At 43.1% G+C, this 19,819-nt stretch overlaps 4 protein-coding genes across 13 annotated transcripts in view; all 4 read left to right on the top strand.

Annotated features, from left to right (window-relative positions):
• The window catches only part of LOC117405950 (spermatogenesis-associated protein 13-like), a 75,023-nt gene extending 71,261 nt beyond the window's left edge, over positions 1-3,762 (top strand). For all 9 annotated transcript variants that reach the window (XM_059030665.1, XM_059030664.1, XM_059030663.1 and 6 more), the window contains 2 exons: positions 199-273; positions 846-3,762. In XM_059030665.1, the coding sequence (XP_058886648.1) occupies positions 199-273; positions 846-1,027 (257 nt within the window). In that variant the 3' untranslated portion in view covers positions 1,028-3,762. The remainder of the gene's footprint in view (positions 1-198; positions 274-845) is intronic.
• A 2,281-nt stretch (positions 3,763-6,043) lies between these two features.
• On the top strand, positions 6,044-9,919 carry LOC117407483 (complement C1q and tumor necrosis factor-related protein 9). 2 transcript variants are annotated; one of them, XM_059030659.1, is made up of 4 exons: positions 6,044-6,319; positions 6,985-7,177; positions 7,628-7,690; positions 8,402-9,919. In XM_059030659.1, the coding sequence occupies exons 1-4, from the start codon at positions 6,212-6,214 to the stop codon at positions 9,169-9,171; spliced, it is 1,134 nt and encodes a 377-aa protein (XP_058886642.1). In that variant the 5' UTR covers positions 6,044-6,211; the 3' UTR covers positions 9,172-9,919. The 2 variants fall into 2 exon arrangements, with proteins under 2 accessions (XP_058886642.1, XP_058886643.1); XM_059030660.1 differs by lacking the exon at positions 6,044-6,319 and having other exon boundaries at positions 6,661-7,177.
• A 4,144-nt stretch (positions 9,920-14,063) lies between these two features.
• LOC131738019 (complement C1q and tumor necrosis factor-related protein 9-like) lies at positions 14,064-16,476 on the top strand. The gene is made up of 3 exons (XM_059030662.1): positions 14,064-14,325; positions 14,754-14,834; positions 15,520-16,476. Exons 1-3 carry the CDS (start codon positions 14,127-14,129, stop codon positions 15,954-15,956), a joined length of 717 nt encoding a protein of 238 aa, XP_058886645.1. The 5' UTR covers positions 14,064-14,126; the 3' UTR covers positions 15,957-16,476.
• A 297-nt stretch (positions 16,477-16,773) lies between these two features.
• On the top strand, positions 16,774-19,511 carry LOC117972705 (complement C1q and tumor necrosis factor-related protein 9-like). The gene is made up of 3 exons (XM_034922691.2): positions 16,774-16,904; positions 17,272-17,467; positions 18,287-19,511. The coding sequence occupies exons 2-3, from the start codon at positions 17,281-17,283 to the stop codon at positions 18,772-18,774; spliced, it is 675 nt and encodes a 224-aa protein (XP_034778582.1). The 5' UTR covers positions 16,774-16,904; positions 17,272-17,280; the 3' UTR covers positions 18,775-19,511.
• The last annotated feature ends 308 nt before the right edge of the window (positions 19,512-19,819 follow it).

Below are 19,819 nucleotides of genomic sequence, written 5' to 3'. Positions count from 1 at the left end.
CACACACAGAATCAGGATTTTCCTCCAGAATTATATAAATGCATACAGAAACTAAAGCAGTTGAGTGAGCAGCGTTTCAACTGCACATGTCTTCAGTGGCAAGGTAAAGCATTGCGCTGCTGCAGTCACTGCGGTGTGTTGCTCTTTGTTTAGTGTGACAGCATGGCATTAAAGCTGCGTTCTCTTTCCCAATGTCAGGAATGGAAATATCAGAGACCCGGAAGAAGCAAGCCATTGTGAATGCCAGACAGTCTAGACGAGGAAAGATGAAAGGTAATGTATCTTTCTGTACATGTATCAGGAGGTCTCCGTCCCCAGCATGCTTTGTGCTGCACCGGCCTTCCGTTTATCAGAGTGCTGGAAGCTTGCACAGTCACCCAACTGCAGGGAATTTACACAGTGCAGCCACTAGGTGCCGCTAGTACACTCCAAGGGAAGGTTTGCAAGGACGAAAACTGAGAATGGACTTCAGACCCAGTTCACTACTTTTTATCTGGGGAAAATGCAGTGTGGAAAATAGGAATTTATGCAATTATTTTACATAGTTGGATAGCTTATTAAGTGTGAACAGAAGACTTGTACATGCTCCTGTGATGTAATTGTATTCTGTGTGTGTCATGCTATATTACATTATTGATCTATCTATATTATGTGACACGTACATATATATATATATATATATATATATTGGAGTATTGGAATATTCTCATAATGCCCTCCTATTCCTACACATTCTTAAAAACAATATTATCTACAATAGGTTTTACATATTATATGTTCAAAATAATAATTCAACTAAAAAGCGATTGGCACAATATTAATGGTGTATTCTTCTGCTTATTTAGGTATGAGTTACAGTGGCTGCCCGGTGCCCCCCCCGCACCAGTCCCTGCACCCCCTCCACCAGCGCCACGTCACCGTGCCGACCAGCCTCCCCCAGCAGCAGGTCTTCTCCCTGGCCGAGCCCAAGCGCAAGCACGGTCCCTTCTGGCAGACCATCACCAAGCTCACTCCTTTCAAGAAGTGAGGAGGAGGAGGAGTCGGCGGCGGGACACCCACCTGGGGCGGGGCTCTTTCCACGTGACGGCAGGGTCCAGCATCGGCCTGTGGGACTCCACCCCCGGCTCCCTCACAGATGCGAAGGACAAAGCGTTCCGCTCAGATAGCTGTTGATTTGAAGCCAGGAGCAGAACTCCAGTATAAAGCTTTAGAAAAGCAGTGGTTCTCGGAAGTAAACTTTCACTCGTGTACTATTGAAGTTTGCTAATGATGAGGAATGTAAATATATATGTATATATGTAATATACAGATGACTGTATATACGCTGTGCTGAGCAGAGCTGACACGTGTCTTATATTTACGACCGCCTTATCTTCCTTTAAAGGCTGGCTCCTTTTTAGAGCTCTTTAATAGAATCCAGCCCGTTTCATCCTGTCCCGAAGTTCAAATGAGAAGCACAGTTCAGAGGACTGCAAGCGTGTATAGACTTTCCTGTAAGCACAGATTCATGATGTTTTCACAGGAGACATTCCCATATGGTACAATGGGGCCAAACCTACCCCCCCCCCCCCCCCCCAATCACTCTCGCACACATTAATATGTACAGGGGGTGTGATGACAGGACGTGCTGGAAGGGGCATTTGACTGAGGATTCAGAATTGAGTTCTGGACTGCAAAACAGCATTTTATTTTTACCCATAACGTTGTTGTGTTTTTTTTTGTAATAACAAAGCCTTACTGTTTTTTTGTTTTTGTAATCTGTATTAAATGCAGCATTTCTTTTGATGTATAACTTGTGGCATTTATCTGAGCCTGGTGTAGTGAGGCGAATGAAGAAAGCATCCCGCTAGGCAGACTGACGACCGCCTGTACAAACCACTGTTGAACAGCAACCCTACTGACCTGCAGATGGGAGGCCCTTCGCTCCTTCTTACTTTAACTCTTTTACTTTCTCCTCACAGTTTTGTGAACATAAAAAGGGACATTTTAAAGCTTTAAAGGTTAAAACAAGTGCTTATGTACCCTTTTCCAGAAAGCCTGCAGTCTCAGGTTGAGTAGCTGCTTACTCAGTGTCACTGTTGACGACCACATCTTTGTGATGCAGCTCTGTACTATGATCAGCAGAACTGGGCCTTCTCTAGTAGGTTTTTTTACTACCTCTGTGAATAATCTAGTTTATGCAGCGTATACTGTATTCTCAAGATGAAATCTTTTTTTTTTTTTTAAAGGCGGCAGAATTATTGTGCATCGATTGGAGTCGAATACTCTCAAACAAATGTCAGAACCACGTACCGAATTGCCTTGGGTCTGTTGGTAGCTGCGTTTTATAGTTGGAGCTGTTTTTCAATATTGTTTTTAAATATTAACTACACTGTATGAGTCTGTAACAGTATAGGGGACCTGTACTCTGTACTTTTATCAGATACAAACATGGTATAATTTATTTATTTGAGCGTTTTGAAGACTGAAGTGATTCCTCAGCAGTAGATGAAGCCCCTGCTCAGGCTGATGGTCTGGTGTAGCCTTGCCTTGCCTTTGCTGATTAACTCAGGCTCTGCTCAGAAACACAGTGGCTGTGTTACAAAGTGCTTCACTGTGTGCTCCTGGCTCTTTTAAAAGGCTGTGCATTGTTCTGTTTTCTTACAGTGCCTAGCCCTGCATTGCAGAGACCTCAGAGGGGTGAAATGTCACTGCAGATATTATTGCTCTGATATTGTTGTAGGAAATGTAGCCTGTTGCTCAAGTTGAGGATCTCATCATAACAAGAACAAGGTGCTAATGAAGACGCTGCATTCTTTATTTTTTTTGAGTATTGTGAATATTTGATTAATATTCCATTTGCAGAACGGTGTGGTTAGCATTTTAATTGTTATTGTTTTTAGCTGGTCATATCCCCTGCTTGGATTTTAAGGCCACCTCTTATTGTTTTCTGTATGGTTTAGTAAATGCTGCTTCCTCAGTCCTGTTACAGATGCTAGTTAATGTGTTAATAGTGTTATAGGTAATACCTCACTACCTGCGCTAAACGAGACCCAATCCCATCTTCTAAAGCTACCCACATTGAAGTGAACACGCTGTTATATTTGTATTTGTTTTGTTCCTTGCCTGTGTGCTTGCGCAGTATGCTGTGAGTTCATTTTGATCTGACATGGAGTCAGTGCTGTGTGTTAAACTATAGAGCTGGTTCAGCCAAAATGGCAGACACAGGGATGCAGCTTCTTGCATGGCACAGTGACTCCTAGTGGTTTAAGAGAATGCTTTGCAAGCTGTGCTGTGTATGGCTAGTCATGAACAAGTTTTGTAAGCCAAAGGGCAGTTGCCATGGAAACTCCTTTACTGCCACAACCCTTCTATTTTGCTTTGTCTGGCTTCCAGTTTAAAAGTACATCTTGAATATTATGTAGTATATCTATACATATATAAAATTGTTGTGTAAATATTATGAATTTATATGTCGTTTTTTGATATATTTTGTCATGGCCGGATTATCTTTTTTTGTGTGTGTGTGTTTTTGTGACAGACTGACTATTCGTACGTGCAAATGCATTTTTACAGTCTTGTATGTGTTGCTAAGCATGCACGAGTGTCTGAAATGATAAAGGAAGAGGCTTCAGGGCCCTGTGAGTGGACTGGCCACAGCTGAAGCATGTGTTGGACAGTTATTGTGACTCTGTGTCTATTTGTGTAGACCAGCCTGTTTCCTGGCAACGGAATCAAAATAATCTATTTTGTTGAAATAAATACCATCCTTATTCAATTCAAGAGCTGAATTGTTTGTTCTTTTCTTTTTTAAACAAATACTGGTGATTTCATAAGCATGTGATAACACTGACATGGACTGTGCCAGCGTGTGTATTAACAGCAGCTGTGAAGATCTTCACAAGACCGTTTCTTTCCACAGGAGTGAACCATTGATAATTACCAGTTTGTTACAATGTAATTGCAATGGCTATTCATGCCCTGTAATGAGAGAGGCGAGGCCTGTCAGCAGCCAAGTCCCCAAGGCAGGGTGGTGAGAGGCCCCAGAGGTGCTGGAGGGGAGGAGGAGGAGGGAAAGCAAGGCAACACCAGTAATGCTCTACGAGAGGATAGCTTAAGAATCGAATTCATTTTGACAAGGAGAGGAGATTTATTTAATTTGTTTTTAGATATTTCACTGTGATCGGATACCCCCACATATACTGTAATATCTGTGGTAGCTTCATTGTGCGGATGTCACATACACTGTACATACATTGAATTGGGTAATTAAGCTCATTTTGCAGCACCTCAAAGGAAGTGACCTACGGCAGTGCTGGGGCTGTCTCTCCTACCAAACATACGCTTAACAACAAAAGAAAACCCCAATGAAGGCACCAGGGGCGTCGTCTTCTTCTCCTGTGTTCCCTTACCCTCGCCCCGTTCATGATGAAGCTGGCTGTGTCTTGTTGCAATAGAGGTACAGTACAGCAGGCATTGTGAGGCCCATTACTGCTGTTATTTGATCTGAGACGTTCTCAGGAAGTCGCAGCACATGAACTCTGTTCAACAGGGCTGTCCAATCACAGTCCTGGTGGGCCATTCCACTCCAGGTTTAACAGGTACAAATGTATAATTAACTACTTCAAGGTCTGGATGGAGGCTTAGTTGGTTCAATTGAACCATTTAGAACATGGTTAGAAGGACTATGCACAACCCTGCTATACAGTGAATCTGTTGAGCAGTTCTAGACATGCTCTTGTTCCCTCTCTGTTCAGCAGTTCTGAACATGCTCTTGTTTGCTCTCTGTTCAAGATGTGCTCTTGTTCCCTCTCTGTTTAGCAGTTCTAGACGTGCTCTTGTTCCCTCTCTGTTCTAGACGTGCTCTTGTTCCCTCTCTGTTCAGCAGGTCTAGACGTGCTCTTGTTCCCTCTCTGTTCAGCAGTTCTAGACATGCTCTTGTTCCCTCTCTGTTCAGCAGTTCTAAACATGCTCTTGTTTGCTCTCTGTTCTAGATGTGCTCTTGTTCCCTCTCTGTTCTAGACGTGCTCTTGTTCCCTCTCTGTTTAGCAGTTCTAGACGTGCTCTTGTTCCCTCTGTTCAGCAGTTCTAGACATGCTCTTGTTCCCTCTCTGTTCAGCAGTTCTAGACGTGCTCTTGTTCCCTCTCTGTTCTAGACGTGCTCTTGTTCCCTCTCTGTTCAGCAGTTCTAGACGTGCTCTTGTTCCATCTCTGTTCTAGACGTGCTCTTGTTCCCTCTCTGTTCAGCAGTTCTAAACATGCTCTTGTTTGCTCTCTGTTGTAGACATGCTCTTGTTTGCTCTCTGCAGACAGGGCATATGCATAGTGGACCGGCACACACTTCTGTTATCAAAGTTTTTTTCTTGTGGAAAGTGGAAAAAGTACTGAGCTGGAAACCAACCAAGTAAAACAAATGATGAAATACAGAATGAAAGATGACCAGCTCCAGTATAGCAAGCTGCTGGGATCACATGCTCCTGAGCAGGCTTGCACTTCCACCGTTTCCACCACAAGATGGCACTCAAACAAAACTTTGTAATGGTCTGACTGAGATACAGAACTGTGGTGGCAATCTCCACCTTTCTGTGTATTGTTAATGAGGCTTTCCTTTTCCCATGTACACCTGCATATACAGATTGCTTTGTTTTTTGTGTGTGCTTATTTTCTTTTTACAAGCTGTTTTAAAAATGTGTTTCTTCGTACGTACATAACGACTTCCATTAACCACACTTCACCTTTCATTTCCCTTTGTGTACAGACTCCAGGCTTTCTTAATATCCAATACTGATGAATGCCCACACCACGTTCCCTCTCAATGTGATGAGCGCTTCTCCACATAGAGACAGTAAATACATATAAACAGCCACCGTGTCTCTATATTCCTGTCTCCAGACAGGTACTGTGGCTGTAGCGGTGCAATATGTATGTTCTGTTCATCAGTTTGAACTTCTGCATGTGTGTATCTTCCAACAAGTATTGGGACAGATCATGAAATGCAATACAACTGGGGATGGTGCATTCCTAGCCTGTTTAACCCCACATAGACCCCTTGCTTACTAAACATCTTGGTAACCTAATAGAATCAAAATGCAAATGTTTTTTGCATGAATTTATATTTCACTGAAATCCAGTAAATTGAATTGGACCCTTCAGCTGGTAATATTACTGCAGAGTGAGTGAATCAGAAGAATCTACAGTGTGGGACAGAAGTGGTTAAAGTGAACCGCTGGCAATGCAAATGTGTTCTCTCTTATATATCAGTGCTATAATCACTAACCAGACTCCTGAAGAAGCAGGGAAACGAGGTCTAACTTGCTATTCTACCAAAGAAAGAAGAGAGGTGAGAGACAATGTAAACTTTTGTTAACACACATATATACCATTTCATGTTCAGTTATTTAAAATGTATGTTTAAAACTGTCTAAATGGATGTTCCATGTATTCTGTCACTGGTTGTTGCTGGGGACTTTCCTACAAATATGTATGCTGGTTCTGTAGTCTGCAGAATGTAAAACATACCCTTCAATAGACTTCATATCATGTCAAATCAAATTATTTATTTATTTATTTATTTATTTATTTGTTTATTTGTTTATTTGTTTATTTTTTTGAGTCAATCACCGTAAAGGGGATAGAACTTAAAGTACTTTGTTTATCCAGGTATTTGCACCAAATATTGTGAAAGGAAAATCAAACTGTTAATGTTACAAAACTGGTACCAAACAATTTATTTTACTGTCTGAAAAAAAGAATGGTGCAAATAGCATTGACATTGAGAAATCCAGCCAGAAATGCATATACATTGAACATTAAATAAAACACCTTACTAATCTGTACATTGAACTAAACTGCCTGTGCTAGTAAAATATAAAACCTGTTTTTATTTGGAGATCAAATTAGTGCAGAAATGTCCCCAACAGACTGCAGCTGTATTAGCTGTGTCTGTGCTCCTCAGATACACCTGCACTGTATTTAACCGGGTATCTGATTCCCTCTCTCTGCTAGACCATGCGGGGGCTGCCGGTGTCCACGATGACCTCTGTGCTGGTGCTGCTGATCGGGCTGGTCAGTGCTGATGAAGTGACGAGAGGGGATGGCTGCCTGTCGGGACACCCTGGAATTCCAGGGGACCCCGGCCACAACGGGATACCAGGACGGGACGGGCGAGACGGAGGGAAAGGGGACAAGGGAGACTCAGGTACTGTACTAGACCACAGACACGTCTTCCGGCACACATTGCTTTAAGTGATGTTAATGAAGACTCAGGTACTGTACTAGACCACAGACACGTCTTCCGGCACACATTGCTTTAAGTGATGTTAATGAAGACTCAGGTACTGTACTAGACCACAGATACGTCTTCCAGCACACATTGCTTTAAGTGATGTTAACAGAGATGCCTGTCAAGCCCAGAGTTGCTGGGGCGAAGCCTTGCCAAGCCCAGAGGTGCCAGGGCTTGACTGCAGGTATTAATTGTGTTAAATCATAGTAGGGTGCATTCTTTTGGAAATCAACGCTAATAAATAATAAACATGTATATTAATCAAAGACCGCAGCAGCGATTCTATCTGATGCTAAAACTACAACATGTTGCGCTTGTAAATTGTAAAGAACGGTATATAATCACATTTGTGTTTGTGTTTGATAGGTGAGCTGGGTACTTGTGGTCCCCCTGGAAATGATGGCTCGAAGGGAGATAAAGGAGACCCAGGTAAGGCAGTAAACTGCCATGTGAGGGAATGGAAGGGTAGCGAGCATAGCTAGTGCATCAGAAATGCAGCCCTCAGTGAGCAAAAGGCACAATTCACACCTCCACGCCTCCTGCCCTTTGCAGAAAACATGATCCTGGATTTCAAATTGTATTCTCTGGAAAAGCCATATGAGCTACAAACAGGGGGAAGGCAGGAGGTACAGTTACATACAAGCTCACAGTAAGCACAGCTTCACAATCAATGTGTTATTTTATTCACTTCACATCAGTGGGTAGTTTATTCCAGTCTGAGGGGGCAGCAAAAGCAAAAGCTTTCTTTCCAATAGTACTTCTCACTGTTGGTATTTTAAAATATTTATTATCACTGACATTTCTTAAAGAATAATTAATAATGTGCAGTCATACAGCATAATGCATGGGATCTGAGTAGCAGCAAGATAAAAACAATAGGAAGCATGAAAAGGGAGACAACTGATTAATAAGCTTGACTCGCAGAGATATGTACCAAGGGTGTCCATGCCGAAGTACCGGGTTCCACTTCTGTGCAGATAGATCTACTGTACTTTCTCCTGTATCTAATCAATGAGTTTTAGAGTTATTGAGTCTCATGTGAGACTTGCCCACTATGAAACGGAAGTCCTGGTCAATCCACTTCAGAGCAGTACTTCTCTTAAGCAAGTGAAGTTGTGATTGTCTTTGATTTCCTTCCAGGCACTCCAGGCATTGCTGGTGTCAAAGGGAGGCGAGGAGAGACGGCCGAGAGAGGGGCCCCTGGAAAGTTGGGCCCCCAGGGGGTTCCTGGGCCAGTGGGCAATACAGGACAAAAAGGGGACCGTGGGCTTCCAGGGCCACAGGGGCCTAAGGGAGAAGTGGGCCCCCGAGGGCCGCAGGGGCTGCAGGGAGTTGTCGGCCCCCAAGGAGAGATTGGGTACCCCGGGCCTATTGGGCCTACTGGCATAGAAGGGCCTAAGGGTGAGATAGGGGTCCCGGGTCACAAAGGCAACATTGGGCACCAAGGCGAGAAAGGGGATCGAGGAGAGGCAGGGGAGAAGGGAGCTACTGGGGACATGCCCACCGTTTATAGGAGTGCCTTCTCTGCTGGCCTGACTGAGCTCTCCAAGCTCCCTCCCGCCAACGCTCCCATCAAGTTCGACAAGATCATCTATAACCGGCAGGGCCACTACGAGCCCTCGACGGGCGTGTTCACATGCGTGTTCGCGGGGGCCTATTACTTCACCTACCACATCACTGTGTACACGAGGAGCGTGAAGGTGGCTCTGGTGAAGAGTGGCACAAGGGTGCTGCACACGGCCAACAGGTACCAGAGCAGCGAGGACCAGGCCTCGGGGGGTGCCGTGCTGCAGCTCAGGGAAGGGGACACGGTGTGGCTGCAGGTCATCGGAGGGGAGTTCTCCAACGGCCTATTCGCCGACGAGGATGACGACACCACCTTCACAGGCTTCCTGCTGTTTGCAGATTGAGACAAGGGGGAGAGGGGAGATACCAGCTGAGGCTGCTCTAAATATCCATTCAGCTCTGCCAGTCCTACTCTGTGCCAACTCTCTCTCTCTCTCTACCCCTCTCTCTATACCCCCTCTCTCTACCTCTCTACCCCCCTCTCTCTACCTCTCTACCCCTCTCTCTGTCTCTCCATACCCCCTCTCTCTACCTCTCCCTCTACCTCTCTCTCTACCCCCTCTCTCTCTACCCCTCTCTCTGTCTCTCTATACCCCTTCTCTCTCTACCCCTCTCTCTCTCTACCTCTCTGTCTCTCTATACCCCCCTCTCTCTACCTCTCTACCCCTCTCTACCTCTCTACCCCTCTCTCTGTCTCTCCATACCCCCTCTCTCTACCTCTCCCTCTATCTCTCTCTCTACCTCCTCTCTCTGTATCTCTATACCCCCTCTCTCTCTCTCTCTCTCTACCTCTCTGCCTCTCTCTCTCTCTCTCAATATAAGAACACAGTGACACAGACAGTTCTGAGGTGGTTCAAATAATAAAAGGATGCATTGTCTTCCAAGTTCAACAGAACACACTGGGTTTCTTATACACAATGACACTGCTCAAACTGTATTATGTGATCTTGCACATACTTATATGCAAGATACTGTACAAAGTGCACATGTTGCAGTATGATACATTCTGAGCACATACGCAGTCTCCAGTCTCTCTTTGTCTTAATCACTGTATTGTCACCAGTGTTGCAAATAAAGTTATGATCAAAAGAACGAATCAGAGTTCTTAATTAAAGCATTAAACTGAACAACTCGACTCCACGGTGATTAGGGAAGCAGTGAGCATAGAACGAAATCTGCTGAGAGGTAGAAAATGGGTTTAATACCTTACCAACTGACCACTGTACTGGAATCACAGGGCTCTGGGGTTCAAGAATCCTCTCTTTGAACTCTGAAAGAACATGGTTTGCAAATCAATGCTTAACCGGAAAGCCCTGTTGTTGACAATAATTCTTTCGAAAATGAGAGAAAAAAAAGATATTGGGCAGTTAGCCAGATGCTGTCCGGTAAAACCTGTTCACATTGTTTTGACCTCCCTTTAATTATTAAAGCATTCTCCTAACAAGCTGAAGCAACGTGTCTGAAATATACATTAACTTCCAGTCCAGCAGCTAAGCGCCCCTTTGAAAAACAGCAGTCTCACTGCTCTATCATAAAACAGAGCAGTCTCACTGCTCTATCATAAAAACAGAGCAGTCTCACTGCTATATCCTAAAAACAGAGCAGTCTCACTGCTATATCATAAAAACAGAGCAGTCTCACTGCTATATCATAAAAACAGAGCAATCTCACTGCTATATCATAAAAACAGAGCAGTCTCACTGCTATATCCTAAAAACAGAGCAGTCTCACTGCTCTATCCTAAAAACAGAGCAGTCTCACTGCTATATCCTAAAAACAGAGCAGTCTGACTGCTCTATCATAAAAACAGAGCAGTCTCACTGCTATATCATAAAAACAGAGCAGTCTCACTGCTCTATCATAAAAACAGAGCAGTCTCACTGCTCTATCATAAAAACAGAGCAGTCTCACTGCTCTATCATAAAAACAGAGCAGTCTCACTGCTCTATCATAAAAACAGAGCAGTCTCACTGCTCTATCATAAAAACAGAACAGTCTCACTGCTCTATCATAAAAACAGAGCAGTCTCACTGCTCTATCATAAAAACAGAGCAGTCTCACTGCTATATCCTAAAAACAGAGCAGTCTCACTGCTCTATCCTAAAAACAGAGCAGTCTCACTGCTATATCCTAAAAACAGAGCAGTCTGACTGCTCTATCATAAAAACAGAGCAGTCTCACTGCTATATCATAAAAACAGAGCAGTCTCACTGCTCTATCATAAAAACAGAGCAGTCTCACTGCTCTATCATAAAAACAGAGCAGTCTCACTGCTCTATCATAAAAACAGAGCAGTCTCACTGCTCTATCATAAAAACAGAACAGTCTCACTGCTCTATCATAAAAACAGAGCAGTCTCACTGCTCTATCATAAAAACAGAGCAGTCTCACTGCTATATCCTAAAAACAGAGCAGTCTCACTGCTATATCCTAAAAACAGAGCAGTCTCACTGCTATATCATAAAAACAGAGCAATCTCACTGCTCTATCATAAAAACAGAGCAGTCTCACTGCTATATCATAAAAACAGAGCAGTCTCACTGCTCTATCATAAAAACAGAGCAGTCTCACTGCAATATCCTAAAAACAGAGCAGTCTCACTGCTATATCATAAAAACAGAGCAGTCTCACTGCTATATCATAAAAACAGAGCAGTCTCACTGCTATATCCTAAAAACAGAGCAGTCTCACTGCTATATCCTAAAAACAGCAGTCTCACTGCTATATCCTAAAAACAGCTGCTATATCTCTCAACTCCCGAAAAACAACACATAAATATAATAACAAATAACATTTTTGGAACTTCCATTGCATAGCAGTTTGATCCATTCCTAATTTTACTCTGAATTTTAATAAGACACACCTGAGCTTGTTACCTGTACACTGTGGCTAATCAAGTACACACTAAAAGATTGGGTGAAACTGCTCTGCAACACAGTCATATTTCCATCCCTGAAAACAGGTGCAGAACTCCATACCATTTACTCAATTAAACCCAGAGTTCTACATACAGAGATGCTATAGAGACTTACATTTAACTTGAGGTGTTTTTAGGAAACTGGCCACTGGACCCTTTGTTATTTATTTAATCAGCTGTGGTGGTGTGTAGATCAGCCAAAGTTTAGATCAACTGAATATACTGCCTTGTCATGGTGTCTGATGCAGATAACACTGGCCCCTGCTAGAGAGAACAGGTTTTTATATAGCACCCTTCATGCCATAGCATCCCAGAGCGCTGTACAAAGTAAAAAAAAAACTAAACAAAAGAGCTCTTATGTACAATACACTCCAGCTGCAACCAGTTATATAAAAGCACATTACATTTCAGCTTAAACTTAAAAGAATCCAACCTGCCTAATGTCAACCGGAATAGAGTTCCACAAACGAGGAGCACAACAGAAAAAAGATCTTTTAAGACGATTTGATATTCGCTCTTTAACTACCAGTACATATCCAATCTAATGTTTGACGCGCGCATATATTGAGTCCTATCAGTGACCCTTTTCCACTGTAAACCAACCCAGAACCGCACTGCATACTGAGTTAGTGTGTGGGCTGATAGGGTGACATTACAGGCTTTTGCACCCTTGTCTGTATATAATGTGCGTACCTACATTAACTGTGCTCTTGTGTTAGGTTTCTCAACAGCATAACAGATGAATGTGTCAAAACATTTTTTAAAACCAGCTTGTTACTGATTGAAGGGTTACCAGCCCAGAACAACCAAAGCAGAATCAAAAACTGCTGTTTCATTAAAAAAAATAAACCCTAACTGTAGCTAGCTGAAAAATAACTGAGGCGGAATGGGTTTCAAGCACTTGATTACGCAGTGGAAAGAAACAGCAGTGCTGACCACGTGGAACAGGCAGCGTTGTGTGATACACTGCCGGTACGGATTCTGTCCTGTCCCCTGTCAGTGAGATGAGATCCTCAGAGTGATACACTGCCGGTACGGATTCTGTCCTGTCCCCTGTCAGTGAGATGAGATCCTCAGAGTGATACACTGCCGGTACGGATTCTGTCCTGTCCCCTGTCAGTGAGATGAGATCCTCAGAGTGATACACTGCCGGTACGGATTCTGTCCTGTCCCCTGTCAGTGAGATGAGATCCTCAGAGTGATACACTGCCGGTACGGATTCTGTCCTGTCCCCTGTCAGTGAGACTATTATTATTATTATTATTATTATTATTTATTTCTTAGCAGACGCCCTTATCCAGGGCGACTTACAATTGTCACAAGATATCACATTATACATTATTTCACATTATACAGATATCACATTATTTTTACATATAATTACCCATTTATACAGTTGGGTTTTTACTGGAGCAATCTAGGTAAAGTACCTTGCTCAAGGGTACAACAGCAGTGTCCCCCACTGGGGATTGAACCCACAACCCTCCGGTCAAGAGTCCAGAGCCCTAACCACTACTCCACACTGCTGCCCGTAATACACTGCCGGTACGGATTCTGTCCTGTCCCCTGTCAGTGAGATGAGATCCTCAGAGTGATACACTGCCGGTACGGATTCTGTCCTGTCCCCTGTCAGTGAGATGAGATCCTCAGAGTGATACACTGCCGGATAGCATGCATTTGCATCTCCCATATGCCCCCATATAAAGACTAGAGAGAATTTTTGTTTCTGTCCCCATATAAGGTCGCCATGCATGAAATGGTTAAGAGTAGTTCCTGAGAACAATTAAAACAATTTAAATGTATAGTAAGGGCAGTCTCTTACTATAACAGAACCCATTCCACACTGTTCCCTTTGAGGTCCTCTTTTACCCAAACTGTACCAGATGACACCTCTCACTAGAACAATAAGACACTTCACACGAACACTGACACCTCTCACTAGAACAATAAGACACTTCACACGGACACTGACACCTCTCACTAGAACAATAAGACACTTCACACGAACACTGACACCTCTCACTAGAACAATAAGACACTTCACACGGACACTGACACCGGCTGTTTACTGGACATTACTTTGGATAACATGATCCTTTCAATCTCTGTTCTTCGAAAGGTTAACTAATGAATCCAGCGGCTATTAATAATGTGAATAAATGATTAACAAACAGCTGCACTAGCCTATTAGGCTAATAGTCTTTCAGTAAACCCAATAATTAACAGTGCACAACATTCGATGATCTTGTTTTTTCTTTAATTGATGCTATAAAAGAACATTGGAATTTCAAAGCTAGTCATTATGTAGTGAACTGAATATAGAAATCCCAGCCTCTGAAAGGTAAGTGTTTTATACAAAGGAATAATTGTATTCCTGCACAGATGCCGTTTGCTGCTGTGGTTCTGCTGGCTCTTGTCCTCACGGGGTGCTGTGTCCAGGAGGTGGCGCTGGTGGACGACGGATTGAAGGTCTGCAATGCTGGCATTCCTGGGATCCCCGGCTCCCCTGGGACGCACGGGCCGGCTGGCAGGGATGGCAGGGATGGGAATCCGGGACACCATGGGGAGATAGGACAGGCAGGTAAATAAAAACCCATTGCTTTACTCCGTAATCACAGACACTCACAAAGGGTAATATGGGAGGTTCCAGCAGGGCTTACTCCTGTTCTAATCAGTCTAGTTCTGATCACTTACCATGCATCACAAACGTGTGTATTGTAGTGTAGGTAACCTTAGCAGACCTGTCTACAGTCCAACCTCACAAAGGTGACTTTTCATGACTTTAGTATGGTTGCGATGTTTCTTTGTTTCAGTCCTTCATATATATATTTTCAAAACATTCAGTCTTTAATAAACTCTATATTCAACAGTAACGTACAAAACTGAGAAACAAACAACTTCCGACTGCTTCAGAGACCTCCAGTTACATTACTTACAGGTCTGATCCTAGTTCTCTGAGGGTTCAGCTCCTGTGCAAAGTCATTGTTCTTTGTATTCTTTACATTAAAGGGCCAAAGGGAGAGAGGGGCCTCGAGGGCCACCCTGGAAAGATGGGACCCCAAGGAACGAAAGGAGAAAAAGGAGAGCCTGGTAAGTAAAGGCATATATATATATATATATATATATATATATATATATATATATATACAGGTAGTGGCCAGAAAAATGGAAAGACCAATGTAAAGTCACTTAAAGTCATAGGGCGTTGGGCCACTGTGGTATCCCGCTCTGTGCAGTTCTCGGCGGACCGTTTTTGATGAAACTGGCTGCTCGCGCCCCAGGTTGAAATTTGCAGTCAATTGATCTGCAGTTGCTTGCCTGTTTTGCCTTGCACATCAAATTAATGCACGGATATCACGATCCTGGAGTATGCGTTTCCGCCCACTGTTGCCCTTTGCTGATGATGTCTTTCCCTTGGAGTTCCATGCCGACATCACCTTAGACACTGTTCCTCATGAAACATCAGCAAGTTGAGCTGTCTTGGTCACTGAAGCTCCTGCCAAACGTGCCCCAACAATCACCCCTCTTTCAAAGTCACTGAGGTCTCCTCTTGCAGCCATATATATATATATATATATATATATATATATATATATATATATATAATCAAGGGGCTAATCTTGACATGTTGGTAGTAGATACTCTGTAAATAACTTCACCATAGTCAATCAGGGGCAAAAATGTACTCCAGATCAATTTTCTAGTTCTGAAAAACTGGATTTATGTTTATAAAAATAACCCCATTCTTAATTTGTGTTTCTCTTCATGGTTTCAGGACATCCTGGAGAAGCAGGACCACCGGGACAGGTGAAATCAGCGATCGTCGCCTTCCATGTTGGGCTGTCATCGAGCAAACCCCCCTCAGGCTCCCCCATCAAATTCACCAAGCTCTTCTACAACGACCAGAAGGCCTACAACGTGGCTACAGGGGAGTTTACGGCACCGCGGAGCGGGCTGTACTTCTTCACATACCAGCTCACTGTAGTGAGTGTGAATGTTAAAGTGACCCTGAGGAAGAACGACGAGGTGGCTCAGTACACGCAGTGTGACGACCTTGGAAAGACCATCCAGGCCTCGGGAGCTGCAGTCATCAGCCTGCTCAAATCTGACAGAGTCTGGCTGCAGGTGTACGATGACTCTTACAACGGCCTGTATACAGACAGTAACGACGATACCACTTTCACAGGCTTCCTGCTTTATCTTTTAGAGTAGGACGAGTAACAACACAGGTTATAATACGGTACAGTCACGGCTCATTAAAGAGAAGCCAAACTGCTCAGTCTCTTACTTAGGGCTCAGACTCCCGCGTTATAAAGGGGAAGCTCTGTGTAATAAACACCACAGACTTTCAGCAATCAGAACAAAGATGTTTAGCAGAATCTGGTGACCATCGAAAAAAAAAAATGCATTTTGAGATTAACAAATATTCAAACAACGATATTAATTCTGAATATACATACTCATAATAATAACACCATGAACTGCACTGGTCTGCTGTCTTTGGATCTAGCACACACTATTAAATGCTTAAAGCATGCAATGATCATTTTTACTTGCTAAGTCAATGTTTTCAATACTGAACATGCATGCACAGCACAGACCCATTCACAGCATGCATACCAGGTATGATCTGTGCAGTATTTCTAGAATGAATACATGTGTTTAGCTTTGCTCAGTATGTTTATAATGTTGCATCACTGCTTATTAATTAATAAAGTATGCTTTGACTGTCTATGACTCTGAAGCAGGTGTTGTTATTATTATTAAAATGACCCATTTCTCTGTTTTAAATTTCTTTTTTCCAGTGCACTAAAGAAGGCACTAACCAAAATGTTTGTCTACTTGGCTTTGTTTTTCTTTTTTTTCACGGCTGTAACTACCAGAAGAAAATATTGGACTCTCTTATTGTATAACCTCCCTATCTTCACGCTGTACAACTTCAGTGCAAGCTAACCACAAATTGGACCCCCCTGTGCCAGAGGTAGCACTGAGACGGTTAATAATTACAGCAGATCACAGGTTTACTGTGCTGGGAATTGCGAACCACAATTCTTGTTATTTAAGAATCCAGACAATTAGAAGGTATAAAAGCCAGGGGCAAACAAAAAACGTTTTGGAGGACCCAGAGGAAAAAAACAAAAAAACAAGACAGACAAAACGGTAAGACTGAACAAGTAATACTGAGTTGCCGTATTTCTTATTAGTATTTTAAAAGCAGTAGTTTTGACAGGCTGCCATTTTAAAATGTATATGCACACTTTATGTGATATGTGTGTTATAAGAAAATATTTCACCTAAATATTACTGAGCTGTTGATTTGTAATATTTTGTGTTAGTTGTAACATTGGGTTACATTGGGTAAAGTATTCCAGGATTAAGGCTAATGTGGGTCTGTGAAACTATCTTCCTATTACTTTATTATAACATGACTATTATAATGCCAGTAGCGTACCATTGAATTTGCATTGTAATAACCCTGAAAGCCTTTAATAAGACAGGTGTGTATATATGTTGTGAATGCGTGTAGTTTGAGAAGATGTGCAGAGTCGCTGTGCTGCTGTGTGTCGTGTTGCTGGTGGAGATGGGGACAGTCCTCTCCATCGAGGAGAAGCCATGCCAGCCTGGGATACCTGGCATTCCTGGGGAGCGAGGCCCACAGGGTGTACCCGGCAGAGACGGCAGAGAAGGGCCGGCAGGACCCCAAGGCGAGAAGGGGGATCCAGGTATGAGAGCAGCAGGGTTGGGCACACATCACACTGCTGAAGATATTTAAAACAACCATGCTTATGAGCGAACCAACACAATAAATGTTTTCTTATATATAAAATGAAAGGTTTTGTTTTTGTTTTTGATGTACACAAAAGGTTTGAATGATTGTAAAATGTGTTTCCCCACAGAAAATATATAATGCATACATTGCAGTAAAGCAGTGAAAACACCTATGAAAAAACCTCTAACATCCTGTAACACAGAACAGCAGAGCAGCTAACACAGTCGTTCCCAGCACTTCAATAGGATACATTCATGGGAATGCAAACAGAGATTTGAAATGTGAGGGACGCTGAATTGGCAATGTCAGGATTTCATGTAATCTGTTAATTACTGAATTGATGACCTCGAGGACAGCAGAAAAGCAAAGCATTGTCTCAGATAGCAAACTCCTTGAACCCTCACGAGTATAAAGAGAGCGAAGTGAAGCAGTAACGACTCTGACGCTGTCTGCAGACTCGCTCTGTCCAACCTGGAGAGCAGCCAAAGTTACCAATTCATTATAACAACCCGGCCACAGAGGTTAAACCCTGCCCCACATTAAAACTGTGTCGTGACTTGTGAGCACTGCGCTCCTTCCCTTACAAAGGTATATAATAAGCATAGTGAAAACATGGTAAGCATTGTAAAGCACAGAGGTATGGTAAAGCATTATAATAAGCATGGTAAACTATGGGAAAGATATAATGTAACAATGGCAAGCATGCAAAATATACTGTGGGCAACTTTTATAAGGGTTCCCATCACTCGTATTTTGCTTTCTTTTTAACCAGGTGCACCAGGAGAGAGGGGCCACAGGGGGCCCCCTGGTAAAGCTGGGCCCCCAGGAGCCTTTGACCCTTCCATTCACGGAGGAAGTGCAGCGGAAGTGTGTGCATTCCACGTGGGTCTGGGGGCGGGCGGCCCCACTGCTGGGGAGCCTATCAAATTCACTAAGGTGATCTACAATGAGCAGAATGCATACAGCCCAGCGTCCGGGAAATTCACTGCACCCGTCCCCGGGCTTTACTTCTTTACCTATCAGATCACAGTGTTCAAAAACGACATGTGGGTCACGTTGATGAGGAACAAGCAGAAGGTCCAGTACACCTACATGGCTGACTTGAAGAGGACCACTCAGGCGTCTGGGGCGTCTCTTCTGAAGCTCGGTGTGGGAGAGGAAGTGTGGCTGCAGGTTCACAGCTCTAAGAATGGACTCTACGCAGATGCAGACGACGACACCACCTTCACTGGGTTCCTACTGCAGCAGATCAATGGCTAGCAATCACACAGCCTGTGCACTAAGATAGCAACCACACAGCCTGTGCACTAAGATAGCAATCACACAGCCTGTGCACTAAGATAGCAATCACACAGCCTGTGCACTAAGATAGCAATCACACAGCCTGTGCACTAAGATAGCAATCACACAGCCTGTGCACTAAGATAGCAACCACACAGCCTGTGCACTAAGATAGCAATCACACAGCCTGTGCCCTAAATAGCAATCACACAGCCTGCGCACTAAGATAGCAACCACACAGCATGTGCACTAGGATAGCAATCACAGAGCCTGTGCACTAAGATAGCAATCACACAGCCTGTGCACTAAGATAGCAACCACACAGCCTGTGCACTAAGATAGCAATCACACAGCCTGTGCACTAAGATAGCCATCACACAGCCTGCGCACTAAGATAGCAATCACACAGCCTGCGCACTAAGATAGCAATCACACAGCCTGTGCACTAAGAGTTCAATGTAAAGCATTCAAAACGAGATTTCTTTCTATTTTTTTCTTCCCCTTATGTGTCTGTTGCCATTTATGTCTGCATTTATCTGTAAAAATATATATGACGTGAAATGTGTAGTTTTAGAAGAAACTAAATGAGATAATGCACAATATAGAACAATAACGCTAAATAAACGGATACATTGACTCAGTATCATGATGCATGTAAAGGAATAACCAGCAGATAGATAGATTTACAGTAAACAGAAATAAATGAGTGAAGTTACCATGGCATCAAAAGTCTGGAAGAACCTCCACTGTTTGTTTTCAAACACACTTTCCCTTGACATATATATATATATATATGTGTGTGTGTGTTAATATTCAATGAATACAAATACTGAAATTCGGTAAGGTTTATCCTGTTTCAAATTCTTGTTACAAAATAATACAGGGGTCAATTATTCATACAATAAACACAGGCCAAGCTACTCTTCTTTTTAGCTACTTGTTTTATGATTTCTGAGGTGATATCTTTCTAATGAAGGATCAATGAAGTTTCCAGGATTTTGAACTCGACCAGCAATGGAGGACA

This window comes from Acipenser ruthenus, chromosome 9 (assembly GCF_902713425.1).
Source record: "Acipenser ruthenus chromosome 9, fAciRut3.2 maternal haplotype, whole genome shotgun sequence".
NCBI lineage: Eukaryota > Metazoa > Chordata > Actinopteri > Acipenseriformes > Acipenseridae > Acipenser > Acipenser ruthenus.
Note: the sequence above shows the minus strand (reverse complement) of the source record. Positions and strands in the feature narration are given on the sequence as shown.

Excerpts from the sequence above, each read along its gene's own strand:
- LOC117407483 (XM_059030659.1), top strand. The coding sequence starts at position 6,212 with ATGCAAATGTGTTCTCTCTTATATATCAGTGCTATAATCACTAACCAG. Across the intron at positions 7,178-7,627 it reads AGGGGACAAGGGAGACTCAG|GTGAGCTGGGTACTTGTGGT; the intron begins GTACTGTACTAG and ends TGTGTTTGATAG. Across the intron at positions 7,691-8,401 it reads GGGAGATAAAGGAGACCCAG|GCACTCCAGGCATTGCTGGT; the intron begins GTAAGGCAGTAA and ends ATTTCCTTCCAG.
- LOC117972705 (XM_034922691.2), top strand. The coding sequence starts at position 17,281 with ATGTGCAGAGTCGCTGTGCTGCTGTGTGTCGTGTTGCTGGTGGAGATG. Across the intron at positions 17,468-18,286 it reads AGGCGAGAAGGGGGATCCAG|GTGCACCAGGAGAGAGGGGC; the intron begins GTATGAGAGCAG and ends CTTTTTAACCAG.
- LOC131738019 (XM_059030662.1), top strand. The coding sequence starts at position 14,127 with ATGCCGTTTGCTGCTGTGGTTCTGCTGGCTCTTGTCCTCACGGGGTGC. Across the intron at positions 14,326-14,753 it reads TGGGGAGATAGGACAGGCAG|GGCCAAAGGGAGAGAGGGGC; the intron begins GTAAATAAAAAC and ends TTTACATTAAAG. Across the intron at positions 14,835-15,519 it reads AGGAGAAAAAGGAGAGCCTG|GACATCCTGGAGAAGCAGGA; the intron begins GTAAGTAAAGGC and ends TCATGGTTTCAG.